This window comes from Talpa occidentalis, unplaced genomic scaffold (genome assembly GCF_014898055.3).
Source record: "Talpa occidentalis isolate TD23 unplaced genomic scaffold, MPIMG_talOcc4v2.1 talOcc4.6, whole genome shotgun sequence".
In the NCBI taxonomy this organism is placed as follows: Eukaryota; Metazoa; Chordata; class Mammalia; order Eulipotyphla; family Talpidae; genus Talpa; species Talpa occidentalis.
The window spans coordinates 14,297,388-14,315,052 of NW_023604972.1; the positions used below are offsets into that span (position 1 = coordinate 14,297,388).

At 36.1% G+C, this 17,665-nt stretch overlaps 1 protein-coding gene across 3 annotated transcripts in view; it reads left to right on the forward strand.

The window, feature by feature from the left end:
- The window catches only part of STIM2 (stromal interaction molecule 2), a 109,588-nt gene extending 93,026 nt beyond the window's left edge, over window positions 1-16,562 (forward strand). For 2 of the 3 annotated variants that reach the window (XM_037530419.2, XM_054688389.1), the window contains exons 8-13: window positions 2,401-2,568; window positions 2,832-2,855; window positions 3,257-3,357; window positions 3,599-3,837; window positions 10,494-10,767; window positions 14,894-16,562. In XM_037530419.2, the coding sequence (XP_037386316.2) occupies window positions 2,401-2,568; window positions 2,832-2,855; window positions 3,257-3,357; window positions 3,599-3,837; window positions 10,494-10,767; window positions 14,894-15,371 (1,284 nt within the window). In that variant the 3' untranslated portion in view covers window positions 15,372-16,562. The remainder of the gene's footprint in view (window positions 1-2,400; window positions 2,569-2,831; window positions 2,856-3,256; window positions 3,358-3,598; window positions 3,838-10,493; window positions 10,768-14,893) is intronic. The other variant, XM_054688388.1, reaches the window with a different exon arrangement.
- Window positions 16,563-17,665: the final 1,103 nt, after the last annotated feature.

Sequence of the window (17,665 nt, forward strand, 5' to 3'; positions counted from 1 at the left end):
TTCTTATGCAAAGGATTTTTACCATATTTTTAAACAATCCAGTAATTCATTTGTAAAAGTTGTTACTCAATTTTCACTACATCCACTCCCCTGTAAATGACAGTGTTATTCAAACTAAGGGTTTGAATTTCGGTCAAATGATAAACTGAATAGTGGCACAAAACAGTTAAAATAGTTGCTGTAACTGGGTAACAACTTCCAAATTTTTGAGCCATTATTTGGCAGTCAATCAATGTTTAACTTCAGTTTATACTAGAAATATATCAATTCTGTATTAAAGATGTTTGTTGAACTCTATAAATAATGTGTGGATATAATATTAAGGAAAAAAATTTTTTTTTAAAGATTTATTTATTTATACAAGCACTGGGTACAGTCAGAAGCGCGGGAGGGTGAGAGAATTCACCAGAGCCAGAGCGGGGAGCAGAGCAGGCAGAAGGACCGAAGCACACTGCTGAGGGGAGCAGCGGGCGGCAGGAGAGGTCTGCGCGCCATGTGGGACCCTCACCCAGTGGCCGTGGAGCAGCCAGGGATCAAACCAGCGCTGCAGAGGCTGCGGGCAGCTTCGCAACCCGGTGTCAACCGCTGCACCACTGGGGAGGCCCGGAAAATTTTTAAAATTAGAGAAAAAGTGAAATTTATTCAGTTTCTCATTATACTTCCTAAACAATGAGTATTGTATAGAAATGTTCACTTTAAAATCTTGTGAGAAAAAGGACCTGTAGTATAACTACAACTCCACATCACAGAACCTGATCTCTTCCTGAGAGAATAGCAAGGATGCCCCAGCTTAGCCATCTTAAACATATTGTCCCAAGCACATTGCACAGTGAGTCATATAAGGCAAGTGTTGCTGAGGATTTGTTTTCAGTGAGCACGTGCTGTCTTACCCTTACTTTTAATGTCTGCTTTGAACTGCAGAAGCTGTTAGTGTCCCACTGTGAGCTTTTTTTTTTTGGATTTTTGAAAGTTTTCTCCATAATTTCTTCCTAGAGTATCTGACAGCTGTTCATTTTCTTTATCAAAAGTTTGTGTGTAGTACTTTTCTTAGTTTATTCTGGCACATGATAAAGTTTATTTAAATAAGTTGGGTTTGTTCAGATCAAACATTTTTCTGCATGTTAGTTTGGGAATGGAGTTTTAGTTACCTTACTTATCTTTGAGGAAAAATAATTTGCCAGCTATAGAGCTCCAAAAGCAAGATCTCCTTAGTTCACTTACTGTTGTGTCAGAAGGTCTTGCATGTGCATATGTCATTTCATAAATCCCATCATGTATTTTTACACATCTTTAGCTTGAGTTCTTCTACCCCAGAAGAGGTTGTTTCTTCCTTCTCTGCATTTTCTTTCCTTAAGAGTCTTCGTTCTGGACCTCCCCGGTGATTTATGGGTTGAGTCCCAGTGCTGTCACTGCTATGGCCAGAGTTCGATCCCTGGCGAGGGAGTTGACCCACATGGCACAGCAGACCTCTCCTGTCTTGCCCGCTGCTCCTCTCAGCAGTGTATTTCATTAGGCCTCTCTGTTCTGCTCTCCACTCTGTCTCTGGTGAATCTCTAAACCCACCTCCCCACCCCCCAGCACCTCTGGCTTACACCCCAGTTCTTGTATGCATAAACAAATAGATAAAACATAAATAAAAATAAATCTTTTACAATATATATATATATTTAATTTTTTAAAAAGTCTTTATCCTTAGCGCTTAGTACCACCTGACTCACTAAACATTTTAGTTTTCTGTTTATTGTCTGACTCCTCCAAAGGGCCACTGGAAGAAATACTTGAACATCCTTACACTGAGGACTGCACATAGTTTCGTGTGGAAATTAATCAAGTACATACTCACTCAGAAGCTAATATCTTAAAATCCATATAGGGTCTACAAATGGTGACTTGTCTATTTTTTGGCATATTAGAATCGGTGGATTAAATAGAATTGGTCAAACAGACTACAATAGGCAGATATGCTTATAACATACTTTTTCATATCTTAACTCCATAAAGAAAAAATGAATTGTGAGAAAGTATAGTCAGTTTTAGTTTGTACATGCCCTGGCCTGGATTTTCTTTCCTCTTAGTGGGTCTGGCTATTACAAAATACAAAATTAACGTTGCAACTTAAAATATGTAAAATGCCCTTCCTCTACCCTCTGACTTTATAACTTTGCTTAGTGAGTTTAAGGTGCACTTCAGCTTAGAAATGTATTATTTTAGACATTGTGATTTAAGAAGATATTTATTAATAACATAATAAATTACTTTTGTTGTAATTTTGGAATAAAATTCATTTCTTAAAAAATATCTTTATTATCTTTTAAAAAGAGAAATTTCTCTCTCTCTCTCACTACTCTGTCCCACCCCTTCCTGCCTCTCCCCTTTTCTCCCTACCTCCTTCCCTCCCAGGTTCGAATGGCTCTTAAAAAGGCTGAGAAAGAATTTGAACTAAGAAGCAGCTGGTCTGTTCCAGATGCCCTTCAGAAGTGGCTTCAGTTAACACATGAAGTAGAAGTACAGTACTACAATATTAAAAGACAAAATGCTGAAATGCAATTAGCTATTGCTAAGGATGAGGTACTATAATCTTCGAAAATTTACTAAATTTCCAAAGGGGTTTACGAGTTGGGATACAAAGATCTGTATCCCCAGATCTTTTTGTTATCTAAGATTCTTTTCATGAATTGGCTTATTGCATAAATTGGTTGTCATAAACTTAGGCTACAAAGTTAAATTTCTGTATTTAAAAAAATACGTACCTTTCAAAATGACCTTGATGTCATTTAGAAATCACTCCTATTATTATTATAAATGTTTTATACAGAGCTTTTTCCCTCTAGGTTGCTGCTTCATATCTGATTCAGGTTAGTAGTTACTAGAAATTAATGTCTGACTTATTAAATTGTGTGAAATAAGATTAAGTGTTAATCTGTTTCTTGTTTAAAAAAGTATAGTTTATTCACTAACACCTCCATTTGCAGTAGGATAGAGTTAATGTTGTTCTGTTAGTTTTAATAAAAGATTCAAGTCTTCCTAAACCATAGAAATAAGGGAAACATATTCCAGAACAAAGTTTTGAATTTACTGACTAGTTTAAGAAAGCATGCTTTCTCCTTCATCTGTTTTCTTTTTTGGAAAATAGCATTGTATCTTGACTATTGATTCTCTTCTGATGTATGATTATTGATATAGTCAAAGCAAAATAAACTTTGTTTATATATTTTTTCCTCAAACCTAGCCTTATTTCCTGTCCTTGGGTTTCTAGGCAGAGAAAATTAAAAAGAAGAGAAGCACAGTCTTTGGGACTCTGCATGTGGCACATAGCTCCTCCCTCGATGAGGTAGACCACAAAATTCTGGAAGCAAAGTAAGAACATTATTTTTGCTGTTTACTTTCATGGTGTTAAAATGAGTAATTTGTAAATAATTTATATTTTAATTTGTCATTTAGTCATTTATAATTACAAAGTTCGTATTCACCCAAAGAATGGATATTTTCTTCGTGAAATTAGTTAATTGCCATGTTCTGTCTCTGCGCTTGCCTTTTTTTCAGTGGTATGTTAAAGACTCTTTGATGCAACAACTAATTCTTATGTTTACTTTTCCAGGAAAGCTCTCTCCGAGCTGACAACTTGTTTACGAGAACGACTCTTTCGCTGGCAACAAATTGAGAAAATCTGTGGCTTTCAGATAGCCCATAACTCGGGACTGCCCAGCCTGACTTCTTCCCTTTATTCTGATCACAGCTGGGTGGTGATGCCCAGAGTCTCCATTCCACCCTATCCAATTGCTGGGGGAGTTGATGACTTAGATGAAGACACACCCCCGATAGTGTCGCAATTTCCTGGTAAGTGGTGAGTTCAACAAAGACTCTGAAATGTATGAAAAATTTTGATCATTCTTTAATTTTTGTATTTACTGTTTGAGAATATAGATATGTGCGCGTGTACACACACACACACACAGGCAAATATCTTTTATGCTAACTCAATTCCAATGGCAGCTTAATCTGTAATGAAAAGTAAAAATTAGGAGAAGATCTCAGAAGCTTGGGTTCCAGTCCTAGTTCTGCCACAATCTAACTGTGTGACTACATTTTACTTGAGTTGCTATTTCCCACAGGAAAGTCTTCTGTTTTTTTTGTTTTGCTTTTCTCATTTTCTCCTCTTACTAAAAGAGTATTATTGTGCTGTATTTAATTCATGAAGCACTGAGTCCATTTACTTTTAAACAAAATTAAACTGTGTTTATGTTTAGAAATATTTTATATACTCATTAATTAGTCTTGCATTTGACAAGTTTAAGAGCATAAAATGCAAGGATACAAAATACAAATGGGGCTCCTCCCAAAGGGAGTTTAAATATGTGGTTTTCATTGCTTTGGTACCTGCTCCATTTGAAAATTTCTCATAGCAGAGAATACATTTCAGTAGGAAGGTGAAATTTTTTAATTTTATTAATAAATTTTAGAATTTATTTAATATTTTGATTTTTTGCAAAGTTAAAGAGTTGAATTTATTAAAATGGCATGTTTTTCATATTAGAAATAATTTGAAAGACTCTTTACCTTACAGTCGTTCGTATGGTTCATTTTCCCAGTCCTTGTGACCTATTTGAAAGCATGTAGAGAGAACAAGATTCCAAACAATGGACATCAGAATTTAATCATTAATAGGTTGAAATCTTACATGGAAATTTTAGTGTTTGAGGAAAATCATGATAGAAACAATTTACAGTTCAAAATTTTCTCTTCAATTGTTACAACTCTCCTGAAGTCACAACTTAGAAAGAATTCTACTTTTTAAAGATAGTTTTATGAGGGCCTCCCCGGTGGCGCAGTGGTTGAGCGCTGGGTTGCGAAGCTGCCCGCGGCCTCTGTGGCACCGGTTCGATCCCCGGCTGCTCCCCGGCCACCAGAGGAGGGTCCCACATGGCGCGCAGACCTCTCCTGCCGCCCGCTGCTCCCCTCAGCAGTGTACTTCGGTCCCTCTGCCTGCTCTGCTCCCCGCTCTGACTCTGGTGAATTCTCTCATCCTTCCGCACTTCTGACTGTACCCAGTACTTGTATAAATAAATAAATAAATAAATAAATAAATAAATAAATAAATAAATAAATAAATAAATCTAAAAAAAAAAAAAATAAAGATAGTTTTATGAAATAAAGTCCTAAATATACAAATGAATAGTGAGCATGTGCTTGTGGTTTATTTCTCGGTTTAATGGCAGATAGATAACACAGGCAGGGGAGGCAGCAAGAGGAGGGAGAGGACAAATTGTAAATGCAGCAAATACTGGTAGCGAGTGACCTCAGCTCGCTTGCCTCCCACTGTGAGATAGTGATGGGTCTAGCTCTGGCCAGCTGGTTAGTTTGTGATCAAATTTTGTATCCTTGAATTTTATGTTCTTAAACTTGTCAAAGGCAAGACTAATTCGTGAGTATATAATTTTGTTTGAAAATAATAGCTTTTTAAGAGGTCATTTCCTTCTTAGAATTCATAATTACTCAATATCACAAGTATGCATAAAGATGTATTCCCTAAATTCACTGGGTTTTTTTCCTCTGCCTTTTTTTTTTTTTTAAAGTAATGCTGTGCATTGAACTCTTTGGTATGGCTGTGATTGTGGTACATAGGAAAATTTGAACTATTAAATATAAAAAAGTGCAAGCGTTAATTTTAAAATTAGTTTGATATTTTAGAGATGTTGTGACCAAATTTACTATCTTTACTATCTCTGAAAAATAACCCTTGCTGAAGGTTACAGTTTGAGAGCTCTGCTTCCACCTAGTGGCACAGCGGTGGCAGTAACTCTACTGAGTTACAGAAGCTACTTGTTGGACCTGGTGAGGATGAAATTCTTGGCAGTAGGACTAGTGTCTAGAATAACATAAAGGCTTGTCATGATACACTCTCTTGAGCAGTTTTAAATTTTCACAATTGGTATGTGTAAATTGTGTAAGGGTGAAATAATGACAAGGAAATATACCTCTAGTGTTGAAGAACAAATTGAAAGATTGTAAAACTATACACAGAGTAATATTGTCTGTGTTTATGTGTAAAAAAAGAGAGACAAAATATCAGAGGATAAATTTGTGTGTCTAGGAAAACAGGAGAGTTGTTTTCTATTATTTTTATAGTATCTGCTGAATAGTCATAGTGGGCATATATAGTAGTAATTTATTGAAAATTTCTTATATATACAATACTAGAGCCCTTTAATATATACCATTAAACATACTGTTGTTATATGTATATAAAGCCCTTATATGTACTTTAAAATACGGAAAATACTATGTTTACCTGCCACAAAGAAACAGATGTGAACATTTTGCCTTACTCCTGTTTCCTCTGAAATAAGTCATTACTGGTACAGCTAAACCCACCCTTCCCACTAACCTAAAGTTGTAATGTGTTTTGTTTTATAAATCCTGTTGTACTTTCTTTACATAAAGATATAACCTTAACCAACAGATGCAGTTGTTGTGTATTTAATTTACATAAACTCCATCAAACTGTAGGTATGGTTTTATAACTCTTTGTTCAAATGCATGCTTTAGAAACTTCTCGTATTTACATACAGATTGTGTATGAATTATGTATATAATTAGTTATATGGAGATTATATGATATTATTAACGGCCGTGAATTAACAGTTGACACTGTAACTGTTTGAGCTAACCACAGTGTATATATTTATTTATTGTGATAATAAACCAGTTTATTAATTTTTCTACTGAGATACAGTCTTTCTGCCTTTTTCTCCTTACAAACAGTACTGCAATAAGCGTCCTTTTCTGTCTTTCCTTGTACATAACTTTGAGTTTCTCTAGGTGGACACATAGAAATGGATTGCTGGGTGCATGGGAAGACAGCTCTTACTTGTTTCTGCCAAGTTGCTCTCCATATGATTCCATCACTTTGCACACCCACCATTTATAAGACTCTCTGCTTGTATCATCACCAATATTTGGAATAATAAGATTGTTTTGTAACTGAATAGATGTGATATGTTGCTTACTGTTACTAATATTTTTATTTCCTTGATTACTAATGAATGGTAGAATACCATTTCTTTTGGCATTTGTCATTCATGTTTCTTCCTCTCTGAGTTGCGTGTTACTGCTGTGGAATCCCTCCACATTTCTTATTGATCTGTAAGAGTTTCTCATATATATATATTTTTTTTCTGGTTATTTGAGGGTTACAGATACCATGTTACAGACTTTTTTTTTTTAACTGTACTGTTATTTTTCTTTAATTTATAAATCTGATTTGTGCTTATAATGTCTTTTTCAAAAAATGATAGATTGTTGTTTGAGCTCCTAAAAGTTTTACTTTAATCCCTTAGTCTTTTAGTCCACCTGGAAGTTATTTTTGTTCTTATTGTGAGATAACAATCTAAATATATATATATATATATATAATATATATATGTAAACAGTTATCCTATCCTCATTCCAGCTCTATCCTGCTGAGTTGGAATACTATTGCTGCTTTCCTTAGACTTACAAATGTTTCCAGGCCTGCTATTTTGTTCGACTGGTCCCATTCTGCTTTCGTTTTTATATATTGCTTTGTAGTCATTGTTGGTATTTGATAGTTGAAATATTTTTTTATTATTCAAATTCAGAATTGCTGTTACTGATCAAATGTTCTTATGACTGTTAGGATCAATTTATGGAATTCCATTCCATTGTGGAAAAGTTGCATTGGGCTTTTTACTTAGAATGTCTTTGAATTTGTAGCTTTATTTGTAAGAATTGATGCTGATAAATTCCATTTTTTGAGATTGCTTATATATCTTTAAATCCATAATTTTATTTGCATAGCTCTTGCATGCGCTTTTGCCCTTTTTTAAGTGATTAATTTCTAAGACCTTTGTAGATTTTTTTTTGGTAGTAATACATGTTACCTTTAGAGGAAATTAATACTTCATATTGCTTGTTGCTGATATATTTAAGGAAAGGTTGTTGGTGAACTGATTTTATATTTAGAAATACTGAATTCTGTTATGAGAATTTTTTTTGTGTGTGGACAGTAATAATGATTTGCTTTTTCCTTCCTTATCCTTATGTCTTAACCCCCTATTGTCCAATCTCAGCTCACCAGTAAAATGTTAAATAAAAATGGTGATTATAGGCAGTAACGATTGTCAAGAGAATGCTTCCAATATTTCACCTTGAAGTATGTTTTTTTTTCTTTTAACTAAATGAAATTACATCTTCTATTTTGCTGATAATAGATTTTCATTTAAGTCAATGACTAAATTTTACCAAATTATTCTACATACTTTGAGTTGATCTCCTTTTATTTGTATTTATTTTATCAAATTATAATCTGTTTAAATAAATTCCTTTGATGTTATTAGAACTATTTTTTGTCACAATGTACTATTTTTATAATAAATTGGATTTGTTTTGGAATATTTGGAGGTTTTTACATCTTTAATCGTAATTTAGCCAATAATTTTCCTCCTCAACACTATCTTAGATTTTGGTGTCAAGGTTATATTGGTATCATAACATAGCCATTACATTCTTTTCTACTCTTTTTTTTTTTTTTTGCATAGAAGAAATGTGGTATAGGCCAGAGTTGCAGAGGGGTGGAGGTGTGAGGATTCACCAGAGACAGAGTGCGGAGTAGAACAGGTGGATTTACTGAAATACACTGCTAAGAGGAGCAGCGGGCAAGACAGGAGAGGTCTGCTGTGCTATATGTGGGATCTTCCTGGCTGGATATCAAACGCAGGCCTTAGGGATGATACTGCTGAGACTTAACCCCTAGGCCACGAGGGAGGCCCCATTTTCTACTCTTATAGAGACAATATACTGTATTAGTTAAGAATTTATACTTAACTATTTTTCTCTGCTTTTTTCTCAGTTGCAGAGAGATGTTTGTTAAAATCTCTCATTTATCAACTTAAAATTGTGCTCATTTTTGTTATATAGTTTGAATCAAATTATTCAGGTTCAAACTATATATTTTGAGGTTCAGATGTAGTAGCTGTTTAACTTTTCCCTTTATAATAATATGGAGACTACTTTATGGCTAATACTTTTGCCTTTAAGTCTGTGTTATCAGATATCAAAATAGCTATAATAGATATCCTTTGATTAATGAAATGCAAAGGAAATTAATCATACATGATATAAAATAGTTAAAATAGCCTTTTCTTTCGATCAATTATAAAAAACTATTAGCCATTTTCTTCTGAATTTTACTTTTCTTCTCTGTTCCAGTATTCATCGCTAAGAATCAATGTGTATATACCACAATTAAGTTCGTTTGCTGGAGGTCCATATCTGTCCCATCACCATGCCATTGACCTGTTTTTCCTGATTTCCTCACCCTCTCCCCTTCTTTCCTTCTGGTAACCACTAATTGACTTTATAGTCCAAAAGTGTATTTTTTGTTTTTCTTAATTCTCTTGTTTATTTTCTCTATATACCACATATGGTGAAAGCTTAGTGCTTTTTCTCTGTCTGGCTTTCTTCACTGGGCATGATTCCCTCTGGGGTCGTCCATATTGTTGCATAGAGCAGGATTTCATCTTTTCTTTTTTGTTTTAATAGCCAAATGGTATTCTGTTGTGTGTATATGACACATCTTCTTTATTCAATCATCAATCAATAGGCACTTGGGTTGTTTGCAGCTCTTTGCTACCTAATGCTGCAATATATATAGGGGGTCATGTCTTTTTGAATTAGTGTTTTTGTATTTTGGGGGGTAAATACCCAAATATAGGACAATTGGATTGAATGGTGTTTCTTTTTTTAATTTCTTGACAACTCTCCACACTGCTTTCCATAATGCTGCACCCAATTATATTCCCACAAACAGTGTATAAGGGTTTTTTTCCTTTCTCCTCATTCTCTTCAACATGTTTCTTGTCTTTTGGAAAATAACCATTCTCATATATGTGAGGTGATAGCTCATTGCTCTAGTAATAAGTAATGATGAACAATACTTCATGTATCTCTTGACCCCTGGTGTGTCTTCTTTGGACACACTGAAATGTCTGTTCATAATGATTCTTGATTAAAAATTTTTAAGCAAACAAATTGTGAGATATCAAGGAATCTGTTGAAAATCCAGTCTATTTTTTACTTACAGTTTTCCTCTTTAGATGTTAAAATTCATACAGAGCTTTGCAACAAAGTACAAAGTCCTTACAAGTAGGCCATATTGGATTTTTTAAATTTGAAGATTTGTTGTTGGGGGCAAATTTTTAGCCTTGCGGTTAATAATATCAAATGTTATATTAAAGGCTCATGTTCATGTTCACTTCTGTTTATTTTTCAGACCTGTTTTCATTTCTATTAAATGGTTGCTTCTTATTTCTTAACTTTCCTAAGAATCAGTGTAGGTATAGAGGATGGTAATAATTGTGCAGTCACCAACGAAGGTAGGTAAATGGTGACACATTCTAGCACCCGTTCTCGTGTATGTGTCTGTAGCATGTATTCAAGGAGCAGTGGATTTCATGAGTATTTTGCTTATCCAGGGACCATGGCCAAACCCGCGGGGTCACTGGCCAGAAGCAGCAGCCTGTGTCGCTCGCGCCGCAGCATCGTGCCGGCCTCGCCACAGTCTCAGCGCGCGCAGCTCCCTCTGCACGCCCCGCTCTCTGCGCACCCGCGGCTTGCCCAGCACACGCAGCATTCGTTGCCTTCCCCTGATCCAGACATCCTGTCGGTGTCAAGTTGCCCCGCGCTCTATCGAAATGAAGAGGAGGAGGAGGCCATTTACTTCTCCGCTGAGAAGCAATGGTATTGGCTGTGAGCAGACCACTGCCCTAGGTGTTGGGCTGGGTGGCAGTGACGCGGGGGTGGGGGTGGGTGGGGGGGTGGCGGGTGGCAGTGATGTGGCCTGTCACTTTTTTCTTGATGCATAACAAGTTACCACAAACTTAGTGGCTTCAAACAACCCCCATTTATTAGCTCTCTGTTCTTTATGTCAGTGTCTAAGCCTATGTGGCCAGGTTCTCTGCTCACGCTTTCCCAAGTCTCAAACCAAGATTCTGGCTGCGCTGCATTCTCATCTGGGGTTTTGGAACCTCCTCAGAGTTCACTTGATTGTGTCAGCATTTGCCTGCCTGTGGCAGGGGCACAGGGCCCTTGATTCTGTCTTACTGTCAGTGGGGGCTGCTCTCAGTTCCTGCCAGCTGCTGGCTGTTCTCTCCATGTGACCTCTGTCTTTGGAGCTTGCAACAGAGAATTTCTCTTCTATCAAATCCCTTCATTGCTTTGCATCTCTCACTTTTGTCTTTGATCTCTCTCTATACCCAAATTTAAAAGACTTAGTTCAATAGAAATCTCTCAATATTAAGACTGACAGGTTTGGACCTTAATTACATGGCAAAAATCCCTTCACAGCAGCACCTATTTTAATATTTAATTGGATAAGTAGCTGAAGAAGATAATGTCTATCCTGGGGCTGGGAATTTGGTGACCATCTTAGAATTCTCTCTACCACAAACATAGATATTTTGAGTATAATAGCAGTCATTACACACAATTGTGGTCATTACACACAATTGACTCAAGTCTCAGAAGGTAAATTTGTCTTCCATATAGTTTTATTTGTAAAATAGAAAGGCATGAGCTTAATATGCTTGAGCACAAAGAACTATCAAATACGACTGAGTTTTGAAAGTGTGTTGTCACCTAATTATTCTGTTATGTGCCAGTAGTTGCTAGTAAACAAGAAGTATCAGATGCCATAGACTTCAGGAAATGCCAGCAACTGAAAGGAGAAAATTATTATTTAATCATTTCTACAAAATAGGTGTAGCGGCAGTGTATTCTCATCCACCTTAAGGACTGCAGAGCTCTGTAAGCCTGTTGCTATTAAGGATTTTTCTTTTTAAACCACATTCCTCTTTTGAAACCATATGGTATTAAGTGACAGAAAGACAGGTGTTAGTTTCTAATTTAGACACTTGGTAGCCACCTGGCCCCAAAGTCATACTCTCTTCATGTGAAAAACAAATCAAAGGGAATGGACTGGATGCTCTAAATGATCCCTTGTTGTCTCTTGTCATGTGGTGTTTTTAGTTGACATCACCATCTAATAATCATTTTTTATATGTTATTTCACCTAGTAGAAGTAAAATTTACGATTGCCAAGTGATCGTTTATTTATAGCATATGCCTAAGGAGATAATCCAAATTTTGTGTCTTCATTGCAATGGAGATTTTGATGCAGCTTTGCTTAGTAGCACTTTATGATTAGCTTTTTTTGCATACCCTTGCAATATAAAACTGTAAAACTTGGGATTATTTGTTTTGGAACTAGAATGTTAGAACTAGAAGTAATGTTAGAGATTAATTAAATTCTCTTACTTTAACAGGAAAATTGAGACCTAAAGAACTTAATTGACTTGCCCAAGTTCGTACAGTTGATTAAATGGCAGAACCATGATAGAAATCCAGGTTTCCTAACTTAGATCAGAATTCTTTTCACACATTTTTCAGATTTTGGAGACTAGTTCCTGAAATATTTTTAACGTAGCTTAGAATTTCACACACAAAGTAGCCAAACCACATAGCAGAATACGAAGTAAACTCACTAAAATGTAACTAAATCATTTTCTCTCTCTGGAATCTGAATAGCGTCAGCAAACAGTGATCTATGCTATTCAACTTATGAACATCCACCCCAGAAGGAGGCCTTGCAGGAAAGTCCATACCTAAGATTGATTTCTGCATCTGATCATTTCTTTCTCTCTGTACTGCCTCTTCTCCTCTGTTAGCACTTCCCTTTACCAGCTCTTGAAAATTATGCAGTACATGTCACTGTGTAATATGAAACCATTCCAGGGGATTTTGTACCTCTGAAAGCTTGTAGTGTAATAAAAACAATCTTCACATGCATGTGTGAGTGAAGTACTTAGAAGTAACAATATATTCAGCAGTCTAATACATACCTAAAACATGTATGTTATGAGTAATAATAGCAGCCATAGGTCATGCAAGGATAGATTGTTCAGTTCATTCATTCTATAAATAGGAATTTAGTCTTTGCTGCGTGCTGTGCACTTGCTGTTAGCTTGAGCTGCCAAGACAAGTGAGACAATGTCCTGGCTTCATCCTCGCCAGTGGATTGTGAGCCTCTGTGCTCTGTTCTAAGCACTGTCTGCCTTGTTTTAAGCTTTCATCCTTTCCCTACTTCATTTTTTTTCTGGTTACTTTTAACTTCAACTCTCCTGTTTTGTTTCTTAACCATTTCTCTCATAGAGTGAACATTTTTTGATGTCAGGCATGGCACATTAAAAAAAATACGATATTCTTTTTCTTCAAGTCCTCATTTCATTCATTCATTACATTGATCCATCACTATTTACTAAACACCCATCGTGAGCTTGCCACTATTCCAGTGCAGATAACATAGATGTTACTAAGACTCCCTGTCCTCATTAAATTTCCTTTCTTCTGGGGAAACTGACTTATATACAAGTTCACATAAAGTATCATTTTTAGGTGTGGTAAGTTCAGGGCTGCTAAACACAGGTGAATGGAAAGGAATGCTGTTTCAGATGTGAGGGCCAAGGAGTCACCCCAAAAGGGACAACATTTGAGTAGTGACCCGAAGTAAGCCACGGGAGATGGAAGAGAGCGGAACTGTGAGACAGGGGACAGCAAGTGCCAAGATCCAGAGGGAGTCACAGGATTGACCTGTGAGAGGAGCAAGGAAGCTTTGGTGGAATGAGGCAGAGGATGGCAGGGTGTGCAGTGTAGGCCATTTTGGGTTAAAACCCTTTGGATTTTAATATGAGTATGAGAAGAAAATGGAAAGTTTTGAGGAAGGTGATGATGTTACTTTGAGTTTTTTAAAACCACTTTAATGATTGTGTAGAGAAGCAAATAAGAAGGAGGAATGAAAACGGAATCAGAGAACAGGTAGTGGTTTGTTTCCACAGGAGAAAGAGGTTTGGGGAGTAGGCAGAACAGGTGAAGGGGGTCAGTTGTATGGTGTTGGCTAAAAATTTGACTTTTGGTGGTGCTCGTGATATATACAGATGTCAAACTATGCTGTATACTAAAAGTTTAATATTAATAAACTAATATTACCACAATAAAAATTTTTTAAAAAAGAAGCAGGGAGACCAATTAGGAAGCTGTTATAGTAGTGAGGTGACTTCATGGTGGTTAAGGAAAAGGGCTGGTAACAATGGGGAGGTAAGAAGTGGTGGATTTGAGGTACGTTTTGAAGGAATGAATGATAGCATTAGAGTTGAAAACTTTTTCTACTGTGGCAAAACCAGAAAAATTTCACAAAAGAATAAACCTCTGAGGATTTATTAAATGTCTATTTTTGAGAAGCCTTTTTTAATTGCCTTTCACCTCCCTTCCACTCCCCCACCTTATTGCATGCAACTCATCCCTCTTTTTTTTTTTTTTTAATTTCAGTGTACTTACATTTAGCTTGCTATATATTCCTTTTTTTCCTTTCTTAGGAAGCCACATTTCATGATTTAATGACTGAAAACTTAAAGGTCGAGGTAGTGACTAAAATTGATCTTTTCAAATATGTGAACTATATATTACCTAGAAAGAAAAATACTGTTTTGAGACAAAACACAAAAGTAGCTGAAATGATAAGAAAAAATATTTGTGACAAGTAAAAAAGGTGTAACTTAAATTACCACATTTCTTAGATGTAAGATCTCATTTTAGTTTTTGTTAAAAATTCAACATTGAGTTTCAATGTTGTGTGATTTAAAGTAGTAGTTTTCTAATTTTGTTGAAATGTGTATAGAAATTTAGCATCTGCCTACCCACCCCCTTTTAAATTTTGATAGATATGAAGCGATGGAAATTTAGTTAGAATTATTTAGAATGTGTGCTGGTACTTGTTAGAACACGCCAATTTAAAAGTTTTACCTTTGCCTCTGTCATGCAGGGAGGTGCCAGACACAGCTTCAGAATGTGACTCCTTAAATTCTTCCATTGGAAGGAAACAGTCTCCTCCTTCGAGCCTTGAGATATACCAAACGTTGTCTCCTCGAAAGATATCAAGAGATGAGCTCTCCCTCGAGGATTCGTCCAGAGGAGACTCCCCCATCACCGCAGATGTCTCTCGGGGCTCTCCTGACTGCGCGGGCCTGACAGAAACCAAGAGCATGATCTTCAGTCCCGCGAGCAAAGTGTACAATGGCATCTTGGAGAAATCCTGTAGCATGAACCAGCTTTCCAGTGGCATCCCGGTGCCTAAAGCTCGCCACACGTCTTGTTCCTCAGCTGGCAACGAGGGCAAACCAGCTCAGGAAGCCCCAAATGTTGCCCGGATAAGCAGCATCCCGCATGACCTTTGTCATAATGGAGAGAAAAGCAAAAAGCCATCAAAAATTAAAAGCCTTTTTAAGAAGAAGTCTAAGTGAACTGACTTGACTTGATGGAGAGTCCCTTCAAGTGGCATCTTTAAACTTTTATCTCCTACCCTCCAAACCCTCTGTTGTTTTAATTTTAGGAATGTAACTCCTGTGGGGCTTTCCAGACTGGATGCCATAGTGGAATGTCCCTAAGGGCAACTGTCTACTGTCTGCTTATTTAAATGACTCTATAATCAGTTCGTCAAGCCAGTTATTACTGAAAAATCATTAAGAGATGAGACAGTTTACAGTCATTTCTGCCTATTTATTTTTGCTTTGTTTTAGTGATGTATATACAATATTTTGTTGAAAGCCACTATGGACTTACACGCTTTAATGGACTAGTAAGCCAGCATGGGCTTGCAAAAATTCTTGTTTACCAGAGCATCTTCTTATCTTTCCACAGAGCTATTTACATCTTGGACTAAATAACTTAAAAGAAATAAAAACTAATTGCACTACTGTTTTCCAGACTGGAAAAAAAAAAAAATCTCTGCAAAGTGAAACTGCATAGAGTTTATAAAATGACTATGGATTGGGGACTGTTTTCATTTTTAGATCAAAATGGGTTTTTAAGTAGAACCTAGCATTTCTAATTGACTTGATTTCTGGAAATGAAAACCCACGCTTTTATTATGGGAAGCTTCTTTAAATGCATTTAATATTATAAAGTTTCAAGTCCTGCTGTAAAGATCTTCTTGGTTTTTTTTTTTTTTCCCCAGGGCTTTCACTGTGATTTACTGCATTGCAGGCTGTATGATAAAATATAAATAATTTAAAGACAGAAGGCTCTTGATTCCTTATGAAAGTGGAAGAACTGAAACTTGATTGAAGGACTTAAAACATTCACAATCTTAAACTGAGAGGGTAGATATGAGGATTCAGGCACTTGTTTACAGACTTTGAATAACTGCAAAGGATTTACAGTTTGTGAAAAATTTGTACTGTGGAAAAGATAATAAATTGGAGACATTATTGTGTGGGACTGTGCTGATTTTTGTTGATCACACTCCACTGAAAACACTATGTTTTCTGGAAAATTGTGTAAGCTGTCTTGTTGCATTATAGGAAACAGTGATGTTTTGGAAGTAAATTGTCAAAAAATTTCTTTCTATTTTATATTGTTTGTCATATTTTTATGTAGTTTGAAATGTTTAAATGTTCTAATACCAATATTAACAAATATAAATTTATGGTGCATTTAGATTGTGTTGTATTAATTTGTAAAGTTTGGGGTTGGCTAAACTGATAGGTGATTATGAGGATAGCTTTTACGGTGAAGATTGAGCAGCCAAATCTATTAACATCTGGGGAGTTCCTGATTAATAAAGTGTGGGTGGGTGTTTAGATGAACAGCTGATACATACTAGCTAGGATGGGTTTTTAGCAACATTGCTCAAGTGCTTAATGTCTAACTCAGTACTGCTTCGATGGAAATGTTGATTCATTAACAATAAGTTTCTTTGCAGTTTGCCCCAAAGGAGAACTGTGTTAAGAATATGAACAGTTTTCTGAAGTCTGTTATAATTGTGATTGTTTATTCTCCTTAGTACTGTTGTTATTAAAAACTGTTAGAGTCTGGAATGATAGTTATATAGACTTGATGTGTATATACTTAATAGGCTGAGTGCTGTGAGGGTACGTTCATTGAAACCAAGATGGTGTTTTGGACTAATAAAAAGGTAAGGTAATCTGAAAGGTAAAGAGTTGAGGCACATAGGCTCTAAAGCTATTCAAGAAGGGGGGAAATTTGTGTATAAAGAATTGAAAAGCATTTGCAAAGTTTCTTTTGAGTGAAGGGAATATCTTCTTTCTCCTTACTATAATCTGCTGGAGGAGTTCTTCCCTTTGAAAATTTGCAAAAGGATGAGAAATTTGTAGTTTGAAGGATAGAAAAGGTAAAAGCTGCTGGAGTGTGGAGTAAGCTGGGAGAAGGCATAGTTCTAAGAGTTCCTAGCAAGGCCCACTGCTCATTCAGCATAAAAAGGGAATTCTGGCTCAAATAAACTGGGCCCTAAAACATGTTGCTGGGGGTGGGAGAGGCTTGCCTAAGTAGAATGTGAACCATTTTTAGTCAGGGAGCACACTGCTAGTGCCAAATTTCACACGCAAGTTTGTAAACAGATTCAAACAAGGGATATTTACTGCTTTATGTTCCCTGTAATGTTTATTTTGCATCAATACAATGCTCTATATTTGTAAATTCCACAGTAAATAATTGAGTTTTGGAAAGCCACCATAATTTCTGTATTATATCATTTACGTATGAATAGTTGAGCATTTCTATAAATTTTTTAAATTTG